Here is a 27,440-nt window from a genome sequence, read left to right as displayed (position 1 = left end):
TCCAGGTCAGCATGGACACAGCATCCCGTGCGGAGCGGTCCCAGAGCCTCCTGTGGTTCAGGTTTCCTGACGGCGTCACGACCTGCAGAAGGAACCGGGCATCTGGAGTTCGTTCTGGAAAGCATGAAGAGGCCGAAGGCGTACTTCTCAGACTCTTACTCCTGAAATGAAGCTCCCGCCTCCACCAAGTGAGGCATTTATTTTGCTTTGCTTGTTCATCACTCTCAATTTTTATGCTCCCTCCTTCTCAAGAGCTCCTGGAACAAATCCAAAGGAACCTTCCAGTCGCAATGTCCGACACTCAATCCACATTCCTTTTTTAATGCTTTCTGATCTTTTTTTTTAGTAGGAAGGATTATTTACTAATTTTACTACATGGCCTTGAACTTCTGTAGCTTAAGTTGGGAAATTTCTCCCAAAATATGAAGTCAATAATGAGGATTTTTTTTTGGACCCGTTAAAGGACTCCATATATTTTAAAACTTTCCCACGTCTACTACATTTTTTTCTCTCTTACCAGCTCTGATTTTTTTCTCCTTGTCTCTGCTGAACAGAAGCTAGACAAAATGCTGACAGTTTGTTGTTAGATTTAACACAGTTAAAAACAAACCGTGAAAAATATTGGTCTTTGAGTTGAAAATGATTAAATTAAAAAGAGTTTTTGTTTTTGTTTTTTCACCAACTTTATCACCTATAGGCAGCGTCTAAGACAGTGCCTGGCACATGCCAAACGGTCAGTAAATTGTCTATATTCCCTGTATCTTCCCAACCCTTTTTATTTATTTAATCCCTGTTCTTGGGTAATTTTTTTGTTGTTACTAATGAAGTAACATACAAGCCCACCTCCAACCACATTTTTCCCGATCATATTTCTTCTTTTGTAATTCTTCATGAAATGTTCGTTTGCTGTTTTCGTTTACCATCTGTAGCATTTTGTGTGATCCTTTTACTTACTTTATTTAAATTCAATTAGTTAACATTGGTGTATCAGTAGTTTCAGATGTAGTGGCCAGTAATTCATCAGCTGCATCAACCCCAGTGCGCATCACATCACGTGCCCTCCTTAAATGCCCGTCACCCAGTGACCCCGTCCCAGCATCTTACATGTTGTTTTAGAGAAGCGACAATAAGAAAGAGCATGAAATTTGGAACCAGATGAGTCAGAGTTTGCTTCTCCCGTCTCATTTTTTAGCTGCGCAGCTCTAGGAAAGCGTGTGAGTCCAGCCAAGTGTTCTATGTATGAGTATATATTTGTAGAAAGAGATTTCTCTGCCTGGTGGAAGGCGCATCTGAGAGCTGACATCAGCGCCGTAGCATGACTCTGTGGCCACCTCCAGACTTCTAAGCCCTCCGTCCTCCTTTCCTGGAAGGGTCTCCAAGAATTCTTAATCTTCAGACTCCCAGAGCTTGCTGCCAAGAACCCCACAGCAGGAAGATCAGATTCCTTGTGGAGAGACAGAGACTTCAAGGGCATCTGCTCAGGAGCCAGGGACTCAGCCTCTGAAGGGGATCCTAAGGACACAGGCCACCAAAGCACATCGTCCTACGGAGCCGAACTAGCTCATCAAATCCCTTGTTTACAGGAAACCCAGGAGATGCGAGGCACCCGCTCTCACAGCACCAGCTCTTCCTTCAGAAAGAAACCATCCTAGGGAAGAAGTCCACAGGGAGACGGAGTCCTTCCAAGGAGTTTGAGCCTCCTCAGGTCTCCTGGCCTCTAGACGGGGCCAGGACTAGGTTTGCACATAGAGCTGAGCCGCCATGAAGAGCTTGGCACCACATGGAACCAGGAGCCAGGCCAGCCCCCCATCCTATGGCCTCATGGACTCTTCAGTACTTCCATAAAGTCTCTGTGGCGAAATATAGTCACTTTGGGGTTGGGCTTTAACATGTGGGTTTTGTGCGGATACAAGCATACAGTCCATGGCAGCAAGTTAATGTGTGTCTACAACAGCCCTTCTTCACTTACGAACTAGCACAGTCTAGTTCCAACAGACCTGGAGGTAGCGAATAAACGGTCTGAAGAGATGCTAGAGTAGGAATGGGTGATACGCGGCACCTGTTATTTCAGTAATTTGTTTTTCAGACATTTATGGTAAAAATGTCCCATGATGATGTTGAACTGGGTGATTTTCTTTAAGATTGTATTTTATTTGAGAGAGAGAGAGGAAGAGAGCGAGGGCAAGCGAGGGCAAGTGAGGGCAAGAGAGGGCGAGGGCACCAGGGGAGGGGCGCTGACGAGGAGGGGCCCAAGCGGGTGGCTGCTCCCGGGACCCTGCGCCCCAGACCTGGCCACGCAGGCCTCCCCTCAGCCCTCTCCAGGCCTTGCCCTTGCTCTCCTGCCCCTGCCTTTGTGATTGGCCCCCTGACACCCCCCGATGTCTCCTGCTGTGGGCCTGCTCCCCAGGGCCCCCCAACACCCCTGATGTCTCCTGCTGTGGGCCTGCTCCCCAGGCCCCTGACACCCCCCCCCGATGTCTCCTGCTGTGGGCCCGCTCCCCAGGCCCCCGACACCTGGGCCCCCTGCCCCGCCGGCTCCCAGCCACCTCCCATGCTTCCCCCCACAGCGCCCGCCTGCACAGGGCCGCCCCGACGCCTGGGGAGCTCCTGCTGCGCAGAGACCACACCTGACTCACCCTCTGCACCTGACTCACCCTCTGCGGGAGGTGCTTGTCACCGTGAGTCCCTGGGATGGCAGAGAGCCGGGGTGCCTTAGCCTTGTTAGGGCCCTGTGAGCAGGGCCGCTGTGTGAGGGGCCACGTACTTGCTCCGTCCCCGCGGGGTGCCCAGACCCTGCTGACGGTCACTAGTTCGATTCACCTGTTCACACGTGTATTTTTAACAACTGGAAGGCTTCCTTTATTTGGAACTTAACAAAGACCATAAAATGCTTCCTATTAGTGAAGCGAGGCCGCGAGGTTAGAGCCAAGTGCCTATGCACGACTTCCCGCCGTGGGTGCAGCAGCTGCCCTGCTTGTGCGAGGCCCAGGGACTGACTTCTGGCCTTGGTCGCTGGCGTCGGTGGCGCCTTACTCCACGGACAGAGGCCGGTATCTCGGAGCCCTTGTGCTTCACTCTTCACTGGCCCAGCGTCGCTATGTTTCTGGTGAGACAGTGAAGCTGCTTTGCTGGAATATTCCTTCCTCACCTGGAACCTCTCTATTCGTGAGGCAGAGAACCCACCACATACGCGTCTGCATTTGCCTTAAGCGCGCCATGCGGTTTCACGTTCCCTGCGATAGTGCAGGTTGTGGGGTGGTGGGGTGAGGGGGGGAGAGACTTTGCAGGATGCGCTAAGGAAAAGGCTTTCCCCACTAAAGGGACATCTGGTCTCCTAGGTTTTGATGGGAAACCCTACTCCTCATCTCAGGCCTTGCTTCACCTGGGCCTGGGTTCTGCTGTATGACCAGTGTCACCCTTAGCCACAGACACTAGAACACTACGGTACTCCGATATTTGTTAATTTATTTCAAATCTAGCCATTTGAATCACGTTACGTCTATGGTTCGTGGATTTTTCCCATCTACTAACAGGCAGGATGAGTGTGGTAACAAAAGTCCTGTTCTAAGTGACTTTACCACGACTTTAAAATGGCAGTGTTTTCATTTTTTAAGCACGTGTTTCAAGAGGACAAAAAGGGTGAGAAAATAGAGGGGGATCAAGAAGCGAAATGTCGTTAAGGTAAAGCAGCTGCTGCCTCATGTTCTCATGGAAATGATGAAGGCTATTTGTGGCTGAAGACTCCATGTTCCACTCCGGAAGGGAAGAGCATCTTGGCGGTCGCCCTGTGACCCCACTCGGGATCCTAACCATTTCTGAAGGGCTGGCTCTTTGTGTTGAGAGGGCTGGGCCTGAAAGCTGGGGCGCGGGTGGGCCAGCGGGGACTGACCGCTTCTCATCGCCGTGCGGCCCCAGCCCTGGCCGACTGCAAGTGGGTGCTGGATTCTTAAAGAGGAGGCCAGCGCATGAGCCCCGCCTAGGGGCCTGTCGCTTGGAGCTGCCCGCAGCCTGGCATGCACGATGGGTCAAGGGCAGCGTTCCTGCCTGCACAGGGCAGTCGGCTCAGACATGCTACGTCCTGATGGGAAGACCAGACCGACGGTCTTCGGGCTGCCGTCGACGGGGGAATGCCTCCTGAGGAGACACGGTGGGGCCAGGAGACAAAGCCTGATTCCTAAACTTCATTTTAGCCCAATGCCTTTAATGGTTTCAGTACAAGTTCTTGCTAGAACATTTAATTCCTATCCAGCTTAATTAATGAGAGCGTTCAATCACTATTCATTTTTTACTGACATTACGTTGGTTTCCGGTGTGCCATACAAGGCGTCGGCAGTCCTGGGCACTACTCAGTGCTCAGCGGAAGGGTGCTTCAGGCCCTTCGCTTCTCTCACCCACCCTTCACGCACCTCCATCCATCCCGCAGCCACCACTTTGTTCTCTGTCTTTAAGAGTCGGTTTTTTTTATTGTCTCTTTTCCTCGGTTTGTTTTTCTTTGATTGTTTCTTTTCCTCGGTTTGTTTTTCTTTGATTGTTTCTTTTCCTTGGTTTTCTTTGTTCTTTGTTTTGTTTCTTAAATTCTACGTATGAGTGAGAGCATATGGTACTTGTCTCTCTCGCTTACTTCACTTAGCATTCTAAGTCCATCCATTTTATTTACCCAAAGAAAATAAAAATACTAATTTTGAAAGACGTGTGCACTCCTGTGTTTATTGCAGCATTGTTCACAGTAGCTGGGGTAAGGAACTCTCCGTGTTCATCAGGAGACAAGTGGGTAAAGAAGATGTACATACGTACTGGAATATTACCCAGTCATGAAAAAGAATGTGGTCTTGGCATCAGCAATCTATTTGTTGGAAAGGGGTCAATAACAGCAAGCTGGGCTCACCCGGGGGACACAGGGCCCTGATACATCCATCAAGTGAAGCATACTCGCCTGGTGCTGAGTGCCTCCTCCGCTGAGTGCTTCTGCTGCTTGTTTTGAGTGCGTGAGCTTCACAGCAGGGGCAGGAGATCGGTCACTCTGCTGCTTTTCAGACAGGAAGCTAAGCATGCAAGAATGAAATGTCTTGTCCAGAAGCAAACATCTAGTGACTGACTGCCTCAGGGTTCCACCCGGAGCAGTTGAGCTTCAAAGCCCAAGGCTGAACTGCTTTTTTCCCTATTTTTTCCCATTCCAGCTCCCTCTCCTTATGTCATCTAATGAAAAATAACGATGATCAGAATAAATTAAATCAGAGTATCACTTCCAGACTCATTGTCGTCAATAGTTTCATCTCTTGGCTTGTTTTTTGTTTGTGTGGCCCAAGAGAGTCCCTAACAAAAGGTGAGCAGCTACCAGTTTTCTCTCTAATCACCCTGGACATATTGATGAGCTAATGGATAGGCCTGAAGAAGGGGGAGACAAAGCCCATAGGTCTGATGGTGAAATCCTTAGTAATAGTTCAGTATATGTCTTCTGACGTCAATGCAAATGAACACCCCGTCCTTGATTACTTGAAGACCTAACTCCTGGCACCATAAAGCCATATTTAAGAACAGATCTCAGCAGAATCTTAGAGATCATCCAAGAGATGCTCTTGCTTAAAAGGCACGTCTTGGCTTCACTAGCTGATAGCTGGGTGACTTAGGGCGTTCAGCTTGACCCGTCAGTAAGGCCTCAAAAGAACTTTGAAGAGAAATCGAGATAATGTGCTAGAGAGAACATCCTGGTAATTGTTAGTTCAATTTAAATGCAGAAAAAGAGAGAGAAATTGATTCTCCTTTTTTTTTTTTTTAATGCCTCCAACCTTGATGATCTGCCCGTCGAGCAGCGTCTATCAGCACCTCTGCCGGGCTCAGTCACTAGCCGTCAGCAGTGACTGTAGAGCCAGTCACACTGAAGTCCACCGAACTTGACCAGCTGCAACGGCTGGGCGTATTACGGGTGACGCTAAGTCTTGTTTGCTTCATTGCCCAACGAGCTCTGTCTCTTAAAGGTTTTCTGGTGATTAGACTAGATAACAACTGTAAAGTGCTGTTTTATTCTGATTAAGGCCTCATTTCCTGGTTCCAAAGGTCAAACTAAGGATAAGTCCTTTTCCTCCTTACTTATTTATTCATGAGAGACACAGAGAGAGGCAGAGACATAGGCAGAGGGAGATGCAGGCTCCATGCAGGGAGCCCGACGTGGGACTTGATCCCAGGACCCCCGGGGTCACGCCCTGGGCCAAAAGGAGACGCTAAACCACTGAGCCACCCAGGGATCCCCGAGTCCCTGTTTTATAATTCAAAAATAGCATTTGTACTTAAAACATTTGCGCCACTAAGTTACATCAAGTTGTTTTTGACTTAAGACACGCAGACCTCACAAACTTAGGACTTTGGTAACCAAGGAGAAAATCTCGTATACCAATCTAGCCTGGGCTGGTGCTTTTCCAGGAAATAATCTTTTTCCAAGAAACCACAAATTAGTAAAAGCGCTTAACTCTAACTATGGGACGTGGATATGGACATAATAAGTGCTCCGTAAATGATAGTGGTTATTGTTGGTTTTGATATTATAATGATTACTAATATTTAATGTCACCTATCAAAATTATCACTTAGGGTTAATGCACTCTTTTTGTTTTATTTTAAGATGTTATTTATTTATTCATGAGAGAGAGAGAGAGAGAGAGAGAGGCAGAGCAGGCAGAGGGAGAAGCAGGCTCCATGCAGGGACCCGATGCGGGATCACGCTCTGGGTTGAAGGCAGATGCTCAGCTGCTGGGCCACCCGGTGCCCCTAATGCACTGTCTCATTCAGGAAGTAGTTGTGAGCTCCTCTGGGGTACAAGGCTTTGTGCTGCTCACTCTGAGGACAACAAAAGCTGATAAGACGTGGTCCCCCGCCCCCCCCCTCCCCCGATGAAGTAGATGCTTCCCTCCAGCTTCCGTTACACCTGCAGCTATTCTGGGGGAAGCATTTCTGCTCCCAATGACACACCTGGATTCATTTAGCTGTCAATACACATCCACTCAATGAGAAACTTAATGAATAAAAATATTTCTGGTGAATTAAATGTGATTTTTAAAAAATCAGTTTTTTAGGCTCCAGAAATAATACACAAGTGAGACATAAGTCCGTTCCATGCTTTCTTCTCTTCTAAGCCCATCTATATCATCCTTCCCTTTATGTGCCAGAAGGAAAGGTCGTCTTTTTTTTTTTTTTTTAAGATTTTAGTGATTGCCTGTAGCTACTTTTAGAAGAAACATATTCATTATCATTTCTCTACTGTGACTCTCAAAACTGCACCACAGGAGTAGTGTTTTGTGGGCTACTTTGCCAGCACTCTGGGGCAACACGAGAAGGAAGCATTTCTCAGTCACTTTTCCTGAAGGGCCATAGAAGTCTGCATTTACAAGAAACTATTAGTCACCTCATCCCAGGACCTGCATCATCCCTGCATCATCAGGATGCAGGTCTGCATCTACTAGCAGCATATCCAGGGTTACCTGAGCAAATACCCTCATTTCCTTTTTAACATCTCAGCTGAGACTAGATTAATGCCGCTGAGGCTGCTGCCCTTGAATGAAGACCTTGTGCTGTGGCTCCTGCTTCCAGGGTCCGCGAGGGGTCGGCAGGTGTAGCCACCAGCACTCACCTGGGTCACACGCACTGGTCAGAGGCTCCTGTGCGCCCCGACCAGGCAGGTTCTGGGTGGCTGCCCAGTGCCCGTGATGCTGCTCGGTGGCCTATGCCGCAGTAAAGCCGGATGCGGGAGGCCAGCTTCCCAGTAGGTGATCTCTTTCCCTTTCCCCCAAAGGAGAGTGAGCTCTCCAGTCTCACCATGCCCACCTTGATGATACAGTTTCTTACTGGATGCAACAAAACAAAACAAAACACGAAAAACAAAACAAAACAAAACAAAACAAAAAAGACCACCCTGTGATCGTGACTTCTTCAACTTCTCTTCCCCTCAGGCTCATGGAAGGTTTCTGATTTACTGCTAGTTGTGTTCACTGACGTAGCAGCACCTTTTCCACATTTGTACATTAATAGGCACTGATTATCAGTTTTTCCCAGATAGCATCCAGATGAAGTGATCCTTACCTTTAGTTCTTCCCCCAGTACATTAAGTAGAACCATAGGAAACTGCAGTTCTTAGAGTACCCCAGGATGCAAAGAACCCGCCGCCCTGTTACCGCCGTCACCAGTGATTAAGCGCAAACCTGCTCTCACCCACATTCACCTCCTTCCCCACTGCCCCCAGTGGCCCTGGCTGATGCGGACTTCCCCTCCATCTCCATCTGGGCCTTTTGGTCACTTCCAAGCCCTTTGGACTTGTGAGGTCAGTTGACATCCTTCTGCTATTGCACGTCCATTAGTGGGTCTTCTTGGCAATAGAAAGGAATGGCAATCTGGAATTGGGCGATTATAGCCGTTGTCCAACTAGTCAACATAACGAGAAGTGCAAGGTTGGTTAAGCTTCTAAATGAAATAAGTTATGTGAAACAGTTATAATAGAACCCATTAGTTTGGATTCCACTAATGAGATGATTCAGACAAAGCTGGCACTTGGTTTTTACAAGAAATAGCCCATAGAAAAGTAGTATAAACACAATTGGAGGAGCTATTGTTTAAATAGGTACTTCTAGGTACTCAAAGGTACCTTAAAATTTCCTATCAAGAACTAAAATGCTGCACGGAAACCCTGTCATTAAAGCAGAAGCTCAAAGAAATCCACGGACCAAAACTTTGATAATCTACACATATTGTGCGGAGTTAGCAAACGTGCCTTTTGGAAAGCGGCCTGCGGTTCACTTTCCATGATCTCAGCCATTTCTTTACTTGCATCCATCGTTCCAAATTAGTGAAATTTTAGCATGTGATCGGTGGTAAAATATTGTAGAATGTTGTTTTATTTAAGCAACTAAAATGTTTGACTTAAATTTTTGCATCTGATTTTGTAGAGGACATTTTTTTTTAAAGATTTTATTTATTTATTCATGAGAGACACACAGAGAGACAGAGAGACAGGCAGAGGGAGAAGCAGGCTCCCTGTAGGGACCCGGACGTGGGGCTCGATCCCGGGACCTTGAGGTCACGACCTGGGCCAAAGGCAGCCAGCCAACTGCTAAGCCCCGCCCCGCCCCCCCCCCCCCCCCCCGCGTCCCCTGTACAGGAAATTTTTTTTTTTTTTGTAGAGGAAATTTTTCTTTTTTTAAATGTTTATTTATTTATGATAGTCACACAGAGAGAGAGAGAGGCAGAGAGACAGGCAGAGGGAGAAGCAGGCTCCATGCACTGGGAGCCCGACGTGGGATTCGATCCCGGGTCTCCAGGACCGCGTCCTGGGAAGGCAGGCGCCAAACCGCTGCGCCACCCAGGGATCCCTGTAGAGGAAATTTTTAAAAAAGGTTCTTCCCACACTCCTGCCCACTGTGCTCCACGTCATGCCCTGTGATCGTGGCTGGAGGAAAGTTCTTGCTGCCTGTCTTGAGCTCAGATGCCTCATCTGTAAAATGGAGATAATCATAACCTACTTCACGGGGTTGATGGGATAATCTAAAACCTGTATGTGGACCACTCACATTGGTACCGGGCAGGCCAGGTCTGAGGACCCAAAGAGGGGGGGTCCCACAGGACCAGCCAGAAGGGTCCCTGGCTTTGTGTAGGATGGAAAAACAACATGAGCTGGGAGGAAGTGAAGGCAGAGTTTGTTGAAGGTACATGTAGAGAGAGAAATGCAGACAGAGCCTCCGGGAGACTCGGAAAGGAATGGAGCATGAGTCTCCTCTTTGCTTGAAGTCTGGGTTTTGATGGGCAGTTGAGGCCTTGGCGCACATGTCCTCTGAGGCGTCCAGGAGCTGGCCAGAGCAAGGACGGGGCCAGGTGTCCTTCGTAAGTCATTCATTCCCTGGAGCCGGAGTCTTGGCATCAAGGTTTTTGGAGTCAGTGGTCTTGAAGAACATTTATGATGATCCCGCCTGGTCGCTCCTTCAACGTTATCTGTTGCCCCGGAAGACTCCTAAGATAGCAATACCTGTTCGTCCCTTATGAGGAGGCAGTGCTGCTTGCATCGCAAGGCAGGTGTAGAGTGAGACGGGGTGCAGGCCCCAGCAAGAACAGAGGCTGGAAGAGGAGCAAAGGGGATAAAAAGGCAAGGGGTCCCTTTAGTTCCATAAAAAAGTAGGGGTTGAGGAAGCATTTATTCTCTTCCCTTTATGGCCTTTTCTGAGCACACTGCTCTGCTGCCCTTGGCTGCTATTCTAAGCCCCCAGGTGAAGCCTAGATTAATGGCTGGGGTTGACCTCCAGGTCTTCTGTCCAGCGCCCAGCCTCCTAATTACAAGAAACGGCGCAAGGCACCTTAAGGCAAAGTTAAACGTCGTCTCTAAGGTTCGGTTTCAAAAGTTCCTTGCTCAGCCACAGTGCCAGGAATGCACACACTAGCCCATGGTCTGGATTAAGGTGATGAAAACCACAATTCTTAAAAAGAACCCAAAGACCGACTCCTATTGTGGGGGGGGAGGGTTGCTGACCTTACACACTGCACCCAGTAAGCACGAACCCTGGTCAGCTAACCAACCATCCTGGAACTTAAAATCATGGAGCCAAAAAAAAAAAAAAAAATGTTGAGGGGAGCAGGAATGTCTTTCTCTGAAGAAAGCTGAGCTGGCGCTGGGCACCCGTGTCCTCGGAGACAGCAGCTCCCTGTCAGGCCAGGTGGCCGAGCAAAGAGCTCCAGGTATGTCTGGAGAAGAGGGTGAAGGAGAAGAAGTTACCTGTAGGAAGGCGGGGCCGGATCGTAGGTATTAAGGATGCTGAGGGGCCTTTTTGCTTAGGGCAACCTTGTGGGTGGTTGCTATTTCCCCATCTGCCGGGGAAATCTGGGGAAATAACCAAGAAAGGCAGTGCGGAAAGGTGCGTGGCCTAAGTCATGGCAAGCTCGGTGGGGAGACCGAGCCTCAATCTGTTGGGAGCGATACGTTTCTCCGGGCGCTTGATCATCACTTAGTCCAGGTTAGTGCAGCTACTTAAACTCCGCGTTTTCACCAAGTTGGACATTCACTTGTCTGATCCGGCAGCGAAACTGACGCTTGGAAGGTCGGCTCCGGCGTGGCTCGCTGCGGTGGCCCCTCGGGGGGGCGGTGTGTGTGTGTGGTTGTCTGACTCCACATTATTATTATTATTTAGAGTATCATTTCCCCTAATAATAAAATGAATTATTTTATTTATCATAGAAAATAAAGGAAAATGAAATTTTAAACATTTAAAAGTCAAACGAGAAAGGCAGTTCCTCGTGGCCCTTGTCGCTTGGAGGGCTCCGTCCCCCGGGGCGGGCGGCGCCGAGCTGGGGGTGCTCCGGGCCCTCGGGTGCTCCAGGCCCTCGGGTGCGCTCATGCGCCATCTCGCGCTCTGGCGTCTTGTTAGTTCAACAGAATGACCCAGAAGGGTTTCACTGCCGTTCTGCGGGGAAAGATCTCAGCAGGTGAGCTGTGTTCCCTCGTTCCAGAGCAGCTGCAGGGCCCTCACGCGGCAATAGGTGACCACCCGGCTGAGCCAGCCGCTGGGCCGCCCCGTCTGGCCTGATGCCGGGAAGCTCTGGCAGTGGCCGTGAACGCATTTTAGCGTCACACGCTCGTCAAGTCTCCCTCCCCCTTACTCTTCCGTGACATGACCCTAAAATACGCGCAAAACACAGTAATAAAACACAAACAGTAGAGTAGAATAATGAGATACAAATACTAAAATCCTTCATAAGAAGGGAAAATGTATTCCAGTGTGGAAAGGACAAGATCCGCGAGTGGGCGGGTGCCTGGGTCTCACGGGGGGTGGGGGAGTCCGGGAGGGGCTGCGGGTGGCTCAGGACTCTTTGAAGGTGGTGGAAAGGCTCTAGTATTGGATTGTGGTATAGACCGTGTTCTGGAAGCTTATTTAAAATCATTGAATTAGGGAACACCTGGGTGGCTCAGCGGTTGAGCATCTGCCTTCGGCCCAGGGTGTGATCCTGGGGTCCTGGGATCGAGTCCCGCATCGGGCTCCCCGCAGGGAGCCTGCTTCTCCCTCTGCCTGTGTCTCTGCCTCTCTCTGTGTGTCTCATGAATAAATCAATAAAATCTTAAAATCATTGAATCGTACATTTTAAATGTGTGAATATAAATCATGCCTCAGTAACACTGTTTTTTTCTTTTAATAATAAATGAATAAAAGAACAAGCTGTACATCCTGAAACCCCGGGGCAGCCAAAGCTGTACTGCCGACAAGGTGCAGAGCTTGAGTGAGTCGAAGATTAGTTGCTGGCATTTCATGAATCTCCCTAATGGTGGCAGAAGGAGGGGCTTTCCCTCTCCACCCAAGCACGGGAGACGCGCCAGGGTGTGCATCATCATCCTCGTCTGCGGGGGAGGACGTGGACACTCAGAATGTTGAATCCATTGCCCAAGATGTGCGGCTGGTAGGACCCGGCAAGGGCGTCAAGTGCAGCCCGTGGGTCCCTCCTCCCCAGCGCCGGGCCCCCTCTCTGGGAATGAGGGGCCCTTCCGTTATTTGACTTGAGGCCACTTTCCTTCCTCCACAACAACAGTAAACTGATGCTCCAGTGTTTCAGTGTTTTGTATTTGGTGCTCGAGATTCGTGAAAAGGCATGAATCTGTTTTCAATATTGAAAAAAAGGCAGAGAAAGAGTCTGAGCCTTATGTTAATGGAAAGATAGGCATTTCATTTTTTTTCAAGATTTATTTTAGAGAGAGAATGAGCAGGGGAGAAGGGCAACGGGGGGGCGGTGGGGAGGGGAGAGGACCCTCAAACAGACTCCCTGGTGAGCACAGAGCCGGGTGCAGGGTGGGCGCTCAGGACCCCAGGCTGTGACCTGAGCCGACACCTGGACGCAGCCACCCGGGAGCCCGTTTCTTGGGCGTTCGCTACTATGTGTTATGTTATGGCCTCTAAATGATGTCCATGCATGTCCACGCGCGTGCGCATGTGCACGTGTCCACCTACAGCAGCATCTTGAAGGAGAGACCTGCTTCTGTTCGCTCCTGAGGTTGTTGGCTCGTTGGTGCCCCAAGCTCTGGTTTGTCCCGGGTCTGCATGGGAACCCTCGGGCTGGCTTCTCTGTGCCTTTCGTGCAGGCTCGGCTCACCCGGTAGGCTGGCTAGCCCACGCTTTGCCAATTTTTATGAAGTGGAATTCTGGAAAACGGAAAGCTAACGGGGCCGCATCTTCCAGCTTTGCCCGAGCTGGTGACCTTTACGTGTGCACCTATGCCCTCGTGGCATCCTCAGTGTCGCTGTCTTGCCAGTTCCCTGCACCTGATCAGGAATGTGTAACCAGCTCCCGCCGCAGCCCTTGGTTTTACCAAGCCCACGGCAGCCCCTCCCCTTCCAGAGCCTTCCTCTGGTCTGGCCCCGGCTGTCGTCTCCTCTTGCCGCTCTGTGGCTCTTGCGGTTCTTTTCTCTGAGCCTTGGTACATAACTCAGGGGCTTCCTGTTTTCTTCTCCATATTTCTCCTGGGCTACGTCTGGCCCCTCTTTCACGCAGTTGAAACAAAACCAAACAAATAAATAAAAATAAGAAACCACTGTTGTGCCAAGCCAGCGGAACTCGTCCACGGGCCAAATTTGGGCTCTTGATGGTGGACCTCTGTTTTCCCTAGGACCCTGAGGCACAGCAGCGGTGACTTCCCTATTCAAAGAAAGGTAGATGGCATTGAAAAAAGAAGGAGGAGGAGGGGGGGAGGAGAAGAGGGAGGAGGAGGATGGGGAGAGGGAGGAAGGGGAGGAGGGGGAGGAGGATGGGAGGGGGGAGGAGGAGAGGGAGGAGGAGGAGGGAGACAGGGAGGAGGAGGAGGGGGAGGAGGGAGAGGAGGGGAAGAGGAGGAGGAAGGGGAAAAGGATGGGGAGGAAGAGGAGGGGGAGGAGAAAGAGGAGGAGGGGGAGAAGGATGAGAAGAAGAGGGAGGAGGAGGAGAAGAGGGAGGGGGAGGATGGGGAGGGGGAGGAGGGGAAGGGGGACAGGGGGGAGGAGAGGGAGGAGGCGGAGGAGGGGGAGGTGGAGGAGGAGGAGGGGGAGAAGAGAAGGAGGAGGAGGGGGAGGGGATGGGAGGGGGGAGGAGGAGAGGGAGGAGGGGGAGGGGGACAGGGGGGAGGAGGAGAGGGAGGAGGGGGAGGACAAGGAGGGGGGAGGGGGAGGAGGAAGGGGAAAAGGACGGGGAGGAGGAGGAGGAGAGGAAAGAGGAGGGGGAGAAGGACTTGGAGGAGAGGGGAAGGAGGAGGAGGAGGAGGAAGAGGGGGAAGAAGAGGAGGAGGGGGAAGAGGACGGGGGGAGCAGGAGGAGGGGGAGGAGAAGAAGGAGGAGGGGGAGGAGGAGGAGGGGGAGGAGGAGGGGGAGGAGAAGAAGGAGGAAGAGGAGGAAGGGGAAAAGGAGGAGAGGGAGAAGGAGGAGGGGGAAGAGGGGGGAGGAAGAGGGGGAGGAGGAGAAGGAGGAGGAGGAGGGGGAGAAGGATGAGATGAAGAGGGAGGAGGGGGAGGAGAGGGAGGAGAAAAACCAGAGTAAATGTGGAAATGATGTAACGCCGTGATTATGAAAACGAATATCGAATATCCTGGTGCTTTAGCTTTCCCTCTACCAATATTCTTAGAAACAGGGAAGTAAACAGAAGCTTCTGCTTTCACACATTTGGCAATAGTAGAGCTCATTACGTAATTTTGAAATTTTCACAGTCTTGTTCCCATTTCAAAATTGAGTTCATTTGCAGGAGCCCTTTGAGTCGCCTCCTGCGTGCTCGGAGGTGAGGGGACGCCGGGATGAAGAGTCGTCACGGTGGTTTGGGGGTGAGCCGTGCCCCGTGTCCCCGGCGGCCTGTCGCGGTTGCCCACTCGTGGCTCCAGCAGGCAGCCTGCCCGCTTCTGGGCTGTGGCCACCGGCCTCCCCAGCACACGGTCTCAGCACGCGGCAGGTGCCTCCTTCCTGACTCCCTGCAGCACAATCCCGTGGCGGTCCAGGCATCGTCACGCAGCCAGTCCAGGAGCTTAAAATGATGGATGGCACGCGCCACCTGTCAGCGGGGCAGCACCTCCAGCTAGCTCCGACCGGTTCTCATATGTAGCATTTTAGAAACATTGTTTTCTTTCTCTCTTACTCTGGATTTTTTGCAGGTATGCCTAAATTTGGACAAAAGATGTGTTCCAAGAGAACCCATTTAAAGGGCATCAAGGTAGCTTTTTTTTTTTCCAGCAATGAGGGGTCTCCAGAATAGTCGGTCGCCCTGTTCTGATCCATCTTGTACATCCAGATTTTCCCCGAGCACTTCTGCACAGAGGAATTTGGTTATGATTTGCTTGACAAATCCATTTACCCTATAAAGGGCACTTTCTTTTCTTTTTCTTTTTTTTTTTTTGAATTATTTTATTTATTCATGAGAGACACAGAGAGAAGCAGAGACACAGGCAGAGGGAGAAGGAGGCTCCATGCAGGGAGCCCGACGCGGGACTTGATCCCGGGACCCTGGGGTCACGCCCTGAGCCGAAGGCAGATGCTCACCCCCTGAGCCCCCCATATGCCCCAAAAGCACCGCATCAAGGGCATGGGTCTGGGCACATTGCAGTTACCACAGGTGTGATCATTTTGCAACTTATAAATGCATCCTCTCAGCAAATCATACACCTGGAACTTACACGATGTCCTACGCCAATTACATCACAGTAAAGCATTGGGGGGAAGCATTGGGGTTTTTTGGCAACAAATACGTCAAGAAAAATGGAGACTTTCCAAGATGGGCTATTGTACACGTATATTATAAATGAGTTGAAAAAATGATTAGCATCTGTTGATTTTTTTAACCCAGCGTAGGTGTGTCAGGACTAGGAGACGGGGAAGATAAGGGCCGTTTAGTCTGCGCTTGCCACGTGCCGCATCCTGGAGGAGGTGTTGGAGCATGAGAGCAGCTCGGTGGAGGGCTCTGCCCAGTCGGCCCGTGGCTTCCGCATTGTTCCAGGGCTTCAGGGGCGAGGCGTGCAAGGCAGCGAGCTGTGTGCTGGCCCCGCGGTGCAGGGAGGTTAGCTGCTCATCACGTCTTACTCCGTTCACGTCTTCCAAGTAAGCGGCGTCCTCTTGTGCGCAGGGAGCGGTGGAGCCTGGAGTGGCCAGGGCAGCCCGCGCGGTTTTCCAGAGTGAGTTGCAGAGGCAGGATCCAGAACCAGCCTCTGTCGGGCATTCTGATGAGACCTCTAAGCAGGGGTCGCTGTCCTCGGGCGCCGGGAAAATCTGCGCTAAGCCCGACATTTCCGAGCTTAGGAGAAGCTTGAAAGGATCCGTTTCGGCAGCCACCATGCCTAGGGCACTTCGGTGTTTGCAGCAGGTAGCAAATTCTCAGCTACGTGGACATCTCTGCTTTCCAGAATCTGTGCGCGTTTCTGGAACCCGCCGAGTACAGCAGGTCTGTCGAGAGCTGTGCCGTGCAAGTGTCGTCATCTGTGCAGACACCAACCTATAAGGCAGCATAAGGACGGCAAGGGCGATGTTTCCTTAGCAACTGGGAGGCAAACCTACAGGATTTTTTTTTTTTTTACTTTTTAAGTAGCTGTTGTAGTTTTCATGTCCTCTTGTGCTGTGAGCAGTGAGTGACACTGGGCGGCCCCGGCACCTTGGCCACGTCAATGAGGCTGGATCCCGGGGTGGTTCAGGTAGCGTCTCTGGCTGTGTGCTGCCATCGAGGACAGCCTTGTGTTCATCCCGAAGGCTCACGCGTGGTGGCCGCGGGGACCGGGTGTGACTCCCGTGGGATGGTGACTGGAGCTTGCTGTGTTGGGGGGCTGGGAGGGATGAGGGGGGGACACTCTAAGCAGCTCCATGCCCGGCACGGAGCTCACAACCCTGAGAAAATGGCCCGAGCCGAGACTGCGAGTCGGACATGCCGCCTTCCGAGGCCCCCGGGGCCTGAGGTTGTCACAGTGGGTTTGATGGTGTGAACAGCGGCTCAGGGACGCGATGACGGCCACAGGGCTCCGCGTTGCCGCATGGACATCTCAGGTAGAGCCGTCCTCTGTAGCCCAAGCTGTGGGCACAACTGGATGCGTCTCGTGGGCTGAGGGCCTTGTTGCCTCCCGCGTATGTGAGTGAGAGACCAGGACTACGGCTGGACGCACGGGGGGGCCCAGAACCTCAAGACCTGGGCGCGTGGTCGGCGCCGTGTTCACTGCCGCTCAGCTCCTGGCCCTTGACCGGCGGCCCTGCCACCTCCTGGGTCCCTGGAGGCCTGGGGCATTGGCATGACCATGCGCCCGCGGCTGCGGTGAGCGTGTGCCTGGAGCCCGACGGCAGGGGCGAGCCGCGCGACGGGGAGGCCACGGCCCTCAGTGTAAATGGCTCTGGGTGTTCCCTTGCAGGGCTCAGCGGATTCCTACACCAGCAGGCCGTCCGACTCCGATGTGTCTCTGGAAGAGGACCGGGAGGCGATTCGGCAGGAGAGGGAGCAGCAGGCCGCCATCCAGCTGGAGAGAGCCAAGGTGATTGTCCAGCCTCGCTAGCTCCACAGTGCAGCGCCCGCAGGTGCCGCCCCGGCCCCGCCTACACCTGCTGGCCAGGCTCGGGCTGAGCGGCTGGGCCCCCACTGAGGCCTGGGCCCCGCACCTGTGTCCCCCGGCGCCGCTGCCTGCTGCAAACCCCACCCCCCCCGTGGGTGCAGAGCTTGTCCGCGGGCAGCCATGGCCCCGAGGCCTCGCCTGTGCAGAGGGCACGGCTCCTGTGTCTCTGTGCCTGCGGGAGGCAACAGGGCAAGCTGCCACTCTGGATCTGAGAGGAGTCACCCAGGATCCCCGTTCTGTGCCTTCCAAGCTGTTCTTTTTTTTTTTTTTTTTCAGCCTGGACTCCCTCTGTCTGATGTCATTTTGCATCAGATTTTATGCAAAATGAGACTGAGGCTGTGGCCCGCCAGTCTCCCTTGCCCCCAGTGACACGCGTCCAGGGTGCACTGATGCAGCCTGACCTCTGGAGGAAAAACGGAGGCTCAAATAATACGAATCCCTTACTTTCTTCTGTTTTTACAGTAAACGCTCTCTGAGAGCCATGGGAGGAGGGCGACGCCATCCGAGGCGTCTGCCGGGGCCCGTCTGTCCACTGGCTTGGCTGGAGGGGTGCGGGGCTGGCCGGGCAGGGGCCCAGGAACCCAGGAACCTGCGCCCTCCCTCGTGGCCACGGCTCGGGTCCACTTCCTCGCGGGCCGTCTAGTGGCTTTTGCAGGCCCTCAGCCGAGGGGCTGCATCCGCTGGGAGCGTCTGTGGGGGCGACTTGGCCTAGGAGACGTCAGAACCAGCTCCCGCTGGCTCAGAGGGGACGCTGGGCCTTCTGTCTACCCCTGACTGGCCTTCCTCTTTCCAGGCAGGACAAGGCGATCACTCCACTAAGGGGGATTCCACAGGGGTTTTCAGACCTGAGGCTACTTCAAAAAAATTTTTAAAAAATTGATTTTACTCCCACCTCCTTTTAATTTAAGGCCTCGCCCACATTTCCTGTGTCCCAAGGGGCATCTATCACCCTTTAAAGTGACGAAAATCAGTTTTAGGAGTGGAGGGCCAAGAAGAGAGCTCCCCCGTCCTCCCATCGCCCCCCAGGACATTAGGGCAGGTCCTCGGTGGGGGGCGTCTGGCGGGTAGCTCAGGACGGGGAAGGCGGTCGGGCTGATGGCGAGGAATCCCTTTTCGAGTCCTCGCAGGGGATTTGTCCAGGCTGCCAGGGACGTGGAGTGGCTCCCCTTCCTGCCCCGTCCTCATGCCCTGCTTCTGTCCCCAGTCCAAGCCTGTGGCATTCGCTGTGAAGACGAACGTGAGCTACTGTGGCGCGTTGGATGAGGATGTGCCCGTCCCGAGCACAGCCATTTCCTTTGATGCCAAGGACTTTCTCCACATTAAAGAGGTAAACGTAGGACTCTGTGCGTCCCCCGAGCTCCGGGAGGTGAGGGCCGGAGCCGGCTCTGAGCCAAACTCAGCAGAGCGGAGCCCGGGGCAGCTGCCGCTGGGTCACCTCACTTAATTTCGGGGCTTTCCAGATCCATTCGTTGTCAGTGAGGTTTAGGGGACCAAGAGCGTCGCTTGCATGGTCACATTGGATCACCGTCGTCATAGGAGGGGGTTAGGACAGATCCGTGGTCCCCTGATCACCTTTCAAGCCCCTGTGTGCCCGCACAGACCTAGGGACCCAACTTAGGGAAACTGGAATTTGGTGGCCCGGCACCTACGCCTGAGGGACCGTTCACAGGGGATATTGTAGCTATAGACGTCTGTGCCATAACCTGTGGACCTTGACCTTGGAACCAACACGGGAGCATAACAATCGAAGTATTAAAGTCAAGAAGAGGGCAGAGGACTTCGGGAACCAGGAAGCTTAAGGGAGTGAGCAGCATGGGGAGGACTTGAGGCCTTGCAGCCTGAGAGATGGGATCATGGCCTCAAAAACGTTCATTTAGAAATCCTACTTCATCTCGGACGTGGTGCCGGGCGCTGCGAGATCAGAGATGACGGCACATGGTTCCCACGGGTCTCGGGTGGAAGAGTCTGGCAGGTGCCTGGTGTCTGCTCAGGGTGATAAATTCCATCATAGTAAAAAGGCACGGGTATTGGGGGACCACCTGGCCTGGGGGAGGAGGATCAGGGGCACGGGAGCTCTGGGAAGGGCCGGGCCTGGGGGGGTTCAGGCTGGGGGGCCGTGGGAGCGGCGCCAGGCCAGGCTGGAGGGCAGTGCGAGGGGGAGGGAGCCGCACAGGGGAGGGGCCAGAGCACGTAGGTCGGCCTGCGAATGAGCCTGGGCCTCATCAGCCGGCAGCAGGCTGGGGAGGGGTTTTAAGCGTGGGCAGGTGCAGCCGGCCTTGTATTAGCATAGCAGGGGCCCAGGGGGGCTGCCGAGGCAGGAGGGCAGCGAAGGGCGCCCAGACAGGGCCAGGAGATTGCACACGGGCAGCAAGGGCGGAGGCAGTGAAATAGGACGATGAAGAAAGGCTAGCAGTGGAGCTCCCTCGGAGGGCAGAGGGCCTTGTGGGTTTTCCAAATAAAGAAGGGAGGGTGTGCTCGGACGGAGGGGGCACGGGGGCAGAATAAGGAAGGTAGAGGGACGCCTTGTTGCAGGGAGCGTGTGCGCAGGACTTAGGCTTTAGGAGCCGCGTGTCCGGGGCGTGAGAGCCTCGTGAAGCCCCGATGGGCCTTTACCCGCATAATCTGGGGGCCAGAGGACAGGAAGGGCGGTTTGCTCTTCCTAAAAGCTTTGAGTTGAAAGGAGAGTGCATTGTAGCCAGAAAAAAAAAAAGGTCAGTTATAGAATCAAGGGAGTGTCTTTTAATTTTTATTTGCGTATTTATTTTTTTAAGGTAGGAAGGATTTCAGCCTGTTAGCCACGTGGAGACGTTGAGCCCAGGGAGACACGTTGGAGGGAGAAACCACCGCTGATTGCGTGAGGTGCCGGCCGGAGAGGGGAGGGACAGCGTCTGGGAGGCGGGCTGAAGAATGAGGCCGAGGAGGGGCGCAGTCCTCCCGCCTCGTTCTTGCCCGGGCCGGGGGCGGACGGCGGACGGCGGAGGGCAGATGGCGTCCCTACTTGCCGGTGGTTCTGCGAGGATGGAGGCGACGGAAACCGGTTTTAGGAAAAAAAGAGGGGGACAGTAAAGGGACACCTGAGGCATGTGATCGACATATGGCGATCACTCCACGTCGCTGGGACACCTGCACCTGCCACCCCGCCCACCGGTCCTAAATGAGCTGCATGCAGTGAATGTATGACTGCTCTGAAAATCGTCTCTGAAGCTCTGCATTCTACGATGGCGCTAGTGACACCGAGACGTAGAGTTCTAACGCTTTGGTAGCAAGCAGGTCTGACCTCTGGGTGTCTGCGCCGTGGCCGTGTGAGCTGGCTGGGTCTCTGTCTACACTGTTCCTTTGCTCTGGTTCTCATTCAAGGTCTTGTTCTTGAGCTTTTAGCCCGTGCCTGGCCCTGGCAGGTGTTGTCAGCAAAGCAGACAGATTCCAGTCCCTCGTGGACGTCAATCCAGTGGGGAGACAGATCATAAATAAATGATTCCAAACCGTGAATGCTTTGGGGGGGGGGGGGGAGGAATGAAGCAGATGCTCAAAAATTTGAAGTAGAGGGATGAGAACGTCACATATCCTGTTAAATACGGGGGTGATCAGAGAAGGCCTTTTGGAGGATGTGACCTGACAGCTGAAGAGAAGCCAACCTCAAGGAGAGCAAGAGGAGCCTTCTAGGGAGAGGAGGCACCATGTGCAAAGGCCCTTTGGCAGGAGGAGACCCCGCGTGGCTGCAAGGCAGTGGGCCAGGGACTTACTAGCGGGAGACAGCTGTAGACATGAGCAGGGCACAGGTCGAGGAGGACCTTCCAGTGATGATGAGACATTTTATTCTATTTGTGCTAAGAAGCCGCCGAAGACTTTAAAAACAAAGGAGTGGGATGAATTTATTATTTTTTTAAAAGCTGTTCTGATTATCGTAGAGACGATGCGCGATGGATTGGGGGGGTTGGGTAGGGTGGGTAAGTATGGAGCCAGGGGGACCGTTAGCACCATTCTCGGTGAGAGACCGTGGCATTGAGCTCGCGTGGCAGCAGCGAGACGGAAAGAGGTAGACAGATTGGAGGCCGGAGGTGTGTGGCCGGCATTCGGCGAGGAGAACTGGTGATAGAGCAGGGGACGAGCCTAAGGCTGCGGGAGAATGCGTGCGTGGTCAAGGAGGTCGAGGTTTGTGAACTGAGCAACCGGGATGCAGACGCCTGAGGTGGGGACAGAGGGGCCCACTGGGGAGGGGACATCTCAAAGGACATGTCAAGTGGAAGTTCGACATGTGAATCTGGAACTTGGGGGAAAGGTTGGGCCAAAGATGTCAGTTCAGGTCATTAGTTGAAGTGTGGCATTTAGAGCTGTGATGATGATCCAAGTCCCCTAGAGAGGGAGGAGTGGGAGGAGCAGGAGGACAGGGAGGACAGGGAGGAGAGAAGGCAGCCTGACGGCAAATCTGAAGGGATTGCATCCTGCGCAGGTGGTCCACGTGAATGACCTCACAGACAAGGAAGCAGAGCAGGAGGAGCCTGAGATATGCTGGGAAAACCAGGGCAGAGCGATGCATGGGCAGCAGGGGAGGAGAGTGTCCCCGAGAAGGAAGCCACCAGCTGTGGCGAGTGAAGAGTGGGGAACGGACGCTGGGCTGGCATCCAGGGGTCAGCAGTGTGGGAGTCATCGGGACGGTTGTCTGGAAGCCGAACGAAGGAGGTTGAGGAGAGAAGGGCCTGTCAGGAGGTGCTTCTGGCAAGCGCAGAGTCTGCTCTCAAGGGAGAGGACGCGGGCCAGTCTAGCCTGCAGACGATGGAGTCAGAGGTTCCCTTCCGAGATGGGGGCTCCTGGAGCACGTGTGCCGGCCTGACATTAACCGACGGCGGCAGAGAGGCGGACAGGGAAGGAAAGCTCGACAAGGGGGTGCAGGGTTTGAGTAGGCAAGAAGGGTGGGATCCCGGCCCAGGCTGGGGGCGCATTTGTGATGGGAGGGCGACTCCTCACTCGCCGTGACCCGTAGAGGACGGGTACAGACGCCCTGCTCAGAGCCTCGCTAGCAGGCAGCTGCGGTGGACATGGCATGTGTGACAGTGCAGCCCCCCAGAAGCCCTGAAAGTACCCCAAACCAGGCCCTTAAGGACACGCACTAGGGATAGGATCTAGGGAAGATAGATGGTCGGAGGCCCTTGTGGATGGAGACGTTGGTGGGTACTGGGTGCCCAGCAGCCCCGCTGGGCCCCTACCAGAGCCCCTGGTCTTCCTGGCGTGCCACATCACAGCCTTGCTGCCCCAGGACCCAGGACCCAGGACCCAGAAGCGTCCACTCCACAGCCTCCACATCTTCAGACGTGTGTGAGGCGGGGGTGTCCACGTCTGCCGAGTAGACAAGGCCCCTGAGTCTGAAACACGTGGCCCCACGTCTGAATGGCCAGGTTGATTGTCCCACCATGTCCGTCAAAAATGACCAAACCATACTCCTCAATGGCCGGCACCCGCTGTTTCCAGGGAGACGCAGAGCTTCGAAAGGTGAGCGAAGGCCTCGCGCACGGGACACATGCGCAGTCACATCCCAGCCTCGCCGGGTCGTTGCTCGCCTTCGCTCCCTCCGGAGTCTCCGTTGGTCCGGTTGGTTGCTTTGCAATTTATAGGTTCCTGGATCAGTGAGTGACCTTCCGTTCAGGCGGACAGCCCGACGTAGGGTGGTGGACTGCGGATCCGCGTGGATCAGAACCACGTGTTTTCAGATAATATCCAGTAAGAAAGGGCTAATCGTGTTCGGGAAATGGAAGTAAGAAGGACTGGAGCAGCGCCAAGGCGACCTTCCAGACCCGGGCCCTGCGCCCCAGCACATCGGCGTAAACTAACACATTTCTGGAGCACAGGTGAAGGCCCTTGGGTCCCCCGTCCTCTAGGCGCCCCCACCCCCCGTGCTCCGCCGTGACCTTCCTCAGTCGGGAGAGGCCTACGTGCACAGAGAAGCCGCAGCTCCGCGGATCCCATACGCCAACTGCCGAGTGTGCAAGCTCTTGACCGTTGGAGGCGGCCTCCTGCCGGGAAGCTCAAAGACCCTTCCTTGTTGCCCATGAGCCAGAGTCTCGCTGAGCATTAGCCGCTTCCTAGAACGAAGCTAGAGCAGATTGGGAGGCTGCTGTCCACCGTCCCCGGAGGCCCTTCAAGGGTGCCCGGGTGCCACATAGCGCGGTCCTGTTCCCGTGGGCCCGCTCACCGTTCAGGAAGGAACTTACTGCCCCGTGGTCTGCTCCGTCCCCACCGCAAGAACACTTACACTCCAGAGCCACCACCCAAGGTTCTAAAGTGGGGGGTCCCCTTGCCTTTTGTTAATTCCAGAACAAACGGGCCCATTATTTCGGGCCTGTTACCCTGAAATACGAGATGGGAAGACGGGAAAAACCAAGACTTTGGCTGTTCAAGATTTTATATTAGGTCACATCAAATCTCTTAAGTGCAGTCTCACAGTGCAGGCCCTGCACGCCCCAGGTAGGGGCTGCGTCCCTCATGAAGGCCACATCCCGAAGCCACTTTGGTTCTGCTTTTTTGAGTGTGAGGCTGTTGCTGAGGATTGCTCAAAGCTCCGCAGAGTTTCATGCGGCAACGACTTCAGGAAACCATCCGCCCCTCCCTCTCAGTGTGTCCGTGTCCTGTGCGTATGAATCTTGCTTTGTCTGAGCTAAGCAAAGTCCATGACATAGAGGTTTTCATTCCGGGAAACGCGGATACTTTTTGGATCCAAGAGGAAGAGTGTTACCTCGCCCGATACAGATGAAGACAAAGTTATTGGAATCACCTGTGGAGGACGAAAACCACAGGGCTGGCACCTGCTTCCTAACCATCACCTACCGGACACTGTCCCTTGAGGCAGGTGGCCTGCATTAAACGCAGCCTCGGGGGATCCCTGGGTGGCTCAGCGGTTTAGTGCCTGCCTTCAGCCCAGGACATGATCCTGGAGACCTGGGATCGAGTCCCACGTTGGGCTCCCTGCATGGAGCCTGCTTCTCCCTCTGCCTGTGTCTCTGCCTCTCTCGTTGTCTTTCATGAATAAATAAATAAAATATTTTTTAAAAGTAAAAAAATAAACGTAGCCTCGGAGCTAGGCTCCAGCAAATGTGTAATTGCAAAGACAGTTTCGCTCACCCCCTGAATAGGGTCGTGTTCACCGAGTCTTATGCCCAGGCTGACTCAAGCCTTCGCGTGGCTTTATTTTCTGATTTTTTGTATCACAGAACTTCATGTGGATGGAAATCCTGGTGTCGCTATTGGACTTCAGGCCATTGGAGATCGTTTCAAACGTTGCACGCGTTTGCAGCAACACATAAGCTCTACTCTGTAAGAGTAGGCTTCCTGTTCATCGGGCAGGGAGATGGATCTTAACTAGTAAAGCTGGAAGACTACAATTCTCCAACGAGAACAGAAGACAGTGTCCCAGAACCTTTAGCTGAGGACTTTTGACAGATAGTGACAGCTGAGCGTATTTCATCCCGGATTTGTCCGCCTTGCTCTCCAGGCTTCCAGTTAGGCAGACGCCTAGTTTTCCCTGTAGAATCTACTCTTTCGTCATAGGCTGGGGCTGCTTGACAAGGACCAAAGGAATCCAGAGGTTGGGCCCCACCTGCAGCCCAGGGATGGGCAAACCGTGGCCTGCGGCCGGGTCTAGCCTGCGGTCTCTTGTAGAAAGGAAAGCGAGCTGAAACACGATGTACGCACCGTCTGTGGCCGCTTACGCGAGACAACAGGGGTTTAAATAGTGGCGACAGAGACCGCGTGGCCTGCAAAGCCTGGATTATTTGCTCTCTGGGGCCTTCGGTTTGCAGACTTTAGCTTTAGCGTGCGGATGCAGGGGTACCTCTAACCGGGTGTGACACCACAGGAGCGCGGTTATCGCGGGGTGTGGTAGAACAGACTCAGCGTCCGGTTCCTCTCCTCGGAAACTAATGAATGCAACGTGAAGGTAAGCGAATTACTACTGATAGCAGTTCTACGTCTGCATTCCAGAAATATAACAATGATTGGTGGATAGGAAGGCTGGTGAAAGAGGGGTGCGAGATTGGCTTCATCCCAAGTCCGCTCAGACTGGAGAACATACGGATTCAGCAAGAACAGAAAAGGGGACGTTTTCACGGAGGGTAAGGTGCCTTTGTTTCTATAAATGGATTTTTTTTGGGGGGGGTGGGGGGGTAGAGAAATAAGATGGTGTTTTCAAGTTCGCTTATTCAGTGAAAAATACACGCTCTCAGAGTACAGGGGGGCTTCTCTGTGTACGAGGTGTTTTTGGAAGTGACACAAAGGGGCTCCGGGAGCATGCACCCCACGGTGTGCTGAAGCGGGTGCCAGTTGGCACCCACGCGCACCCGCAGTGGACACTGCTCTGTGGCCCCGGCAAGGCCTCCCTGCAGATTAAGCCGTCCTCCACGCGCTCACCGTGCAGGTGGGGGCCGGGCCTGACCCGCTGGGCCTCCCTGGCTAGCTCTCAGAGACCCTCTCTCAGGCGGCGTGGGGGGTGGGGTACACTGGTGCCCCACAGGCCTGCAAACCCCCTTCTGTACCCAGGGCACCTGCCATCTCTTGCAGCGGGATGAAGACACCATCTAACGTGGGATGAACCACCCTCTAGCGAACTAATGACACAGCCACAAAAACCTCAGAGTGTAGGTATTTGTAGGTCCCGGGGAGACATGCAAGCCCTGGAAAGGAGAAACCAGGGTCACACTGAGCCTGCACGTATTGGGAACCTACCCCGAAGTGTGAATTTGATATCTGTTATCATTTTTTTTTTTTTGAAAGACCCAACATAGGCTCAGTTCTTCCTTTTTGACTCTCAACTTCCTTTTTAGAAAAAAATTTTTGGATTTAAATTCGATTTGCCAACATACAGCCTCACACCCAGCGCTCGTCCCATCAGGTGCCCGTCCCCCAGTCCCCCCGTCCCCCCGCCCACCTCCCTCAACTTCCTTTTTCTGCCGGATCCTTTTCTGCTTCAGAAACTCCTCCGTTCTTTGGGGGCCCTTTTGCCTTCGTCTTACCGGGAGCTCCGTAAACAGTGATGAGACATCCCAAAAGCACAGTTAGCCCCATTTTTTTATTTTAATTTTTAATCTTTAAATTTTTTTCAAGTAGGCTCCATGCCCAGCATGGAACCAAAAACAGGGCTTGAACTCACAACCCTAAAATCAAGACCTGAGCTGGGAACAAGGGATGCTTAACTGACTGATCCACTCAGGTGCCCCTGCCCCACTTTTATTATTTTTTTTTTTTTAATTTTTATTTATTTATGATAGTCATACAGAGAGAAAGAGAGAGGCAGAGACACAGGCGGAGGGAGAAGCAGGCTCCATGCGCCGGGAGCCCGACGTGGGATTCGATCCCGGGTCTCCAGGATCGCGCCCCGGGCCAAAGGCAGGCGCCAAACCGCTGCGCCACCCAGGGATCCCTCCCCACTTTTAATTATCAATCTTTTTTTAGTATATCACATGCCTATAATATTATTAACTATTAATTTATCTCATTCCTACTCTTGACTGTTTATCTCTCTTGCTGCTCCTTAAACACATCAGGAATGCATGTTCTGACCTCAGGACCTTTGCACTTGCTAGTTTCTTCTTACTGGAATCCTTTTCTTCATATTTCCACCAGCTTACTCCTTCATCTGCTTCAGATTTTTGTTAAATATCACCTTTTCAGTGACCCCTTTCCAGTCACCGTCTTTAAAATTGTACCCACTTCCCTTGCCTTGCTTCCTATCTCTCTCCTGACTTCATTTTCTCCGTTGCACTTAGAACTTTCAGAAATACTATATATTTATCTGTTCATCTGTTTGATGGTGGTGTCTCCTACTAAAATCTCTCTCTGTAAGGAAAGGATTTTTGTCTTTTCCCCCTACTATTGTGTTCCTAGTTTCTAGAACAACGGGTACTCAACAA

At 53.0% G+C, this 27,440-nt stretch overlaps 1 protein-coding gene across 5 annotated transcripts in view; it reads left to right on the top strand.

The window, feature by feature from the left end:
• Positions 1–27,440, top strand: part of CACNB4 (calcium voltage-gated channel auxiliary subunit beta 4) — a 223,097-nt gene that overhangs the window by 156,737 nt on the left and 38,920 nt on the right. For 4 of the 5 annotated variants that reach the window (XM_072757805.1, XM_026008029.2, XM_072757804.1 and 1 more), the window contains 3 exons: positions 17,347–17,466; positions 18,749–18,871; positions 25,516–25,646. In XM_072757805.1, the coding sequence (XP_072613906.1) occupies positions 17,347–17,466; positions 18,749–18,871; positions 25,516–25,646 (374 nt within the window). Of the gene's footprint in view, positions 1–17,346; positions 17,467–18,748; positions 18,872–20,319; positions 20,404–25,515; positions 25,647–27,440 lie in introns of those variants that run through there. The other variant, XM_026008030.2, reaches the window with a different exon arrangement.

The sequence above is a fragment of the Vulpes vulpes genome, chromosome 5, assembly GCF_048418805.1.
Source record: "Vulpes vulpes isolate BD-2025 chromosome 5, VulVul3, whole genome shotgun sequence".
Lineage (NCBI taxonomy): Eukaryota > Metazoa > Chordata > Mammalia > Carnivora > Canidae > Vulpes > Vulpes vulpes.
The sequence above is the reverse complement of the archived record's forward strand: the minus strand, read 5'-3'. Positions and strand labels throughout refer to the sequence as shown.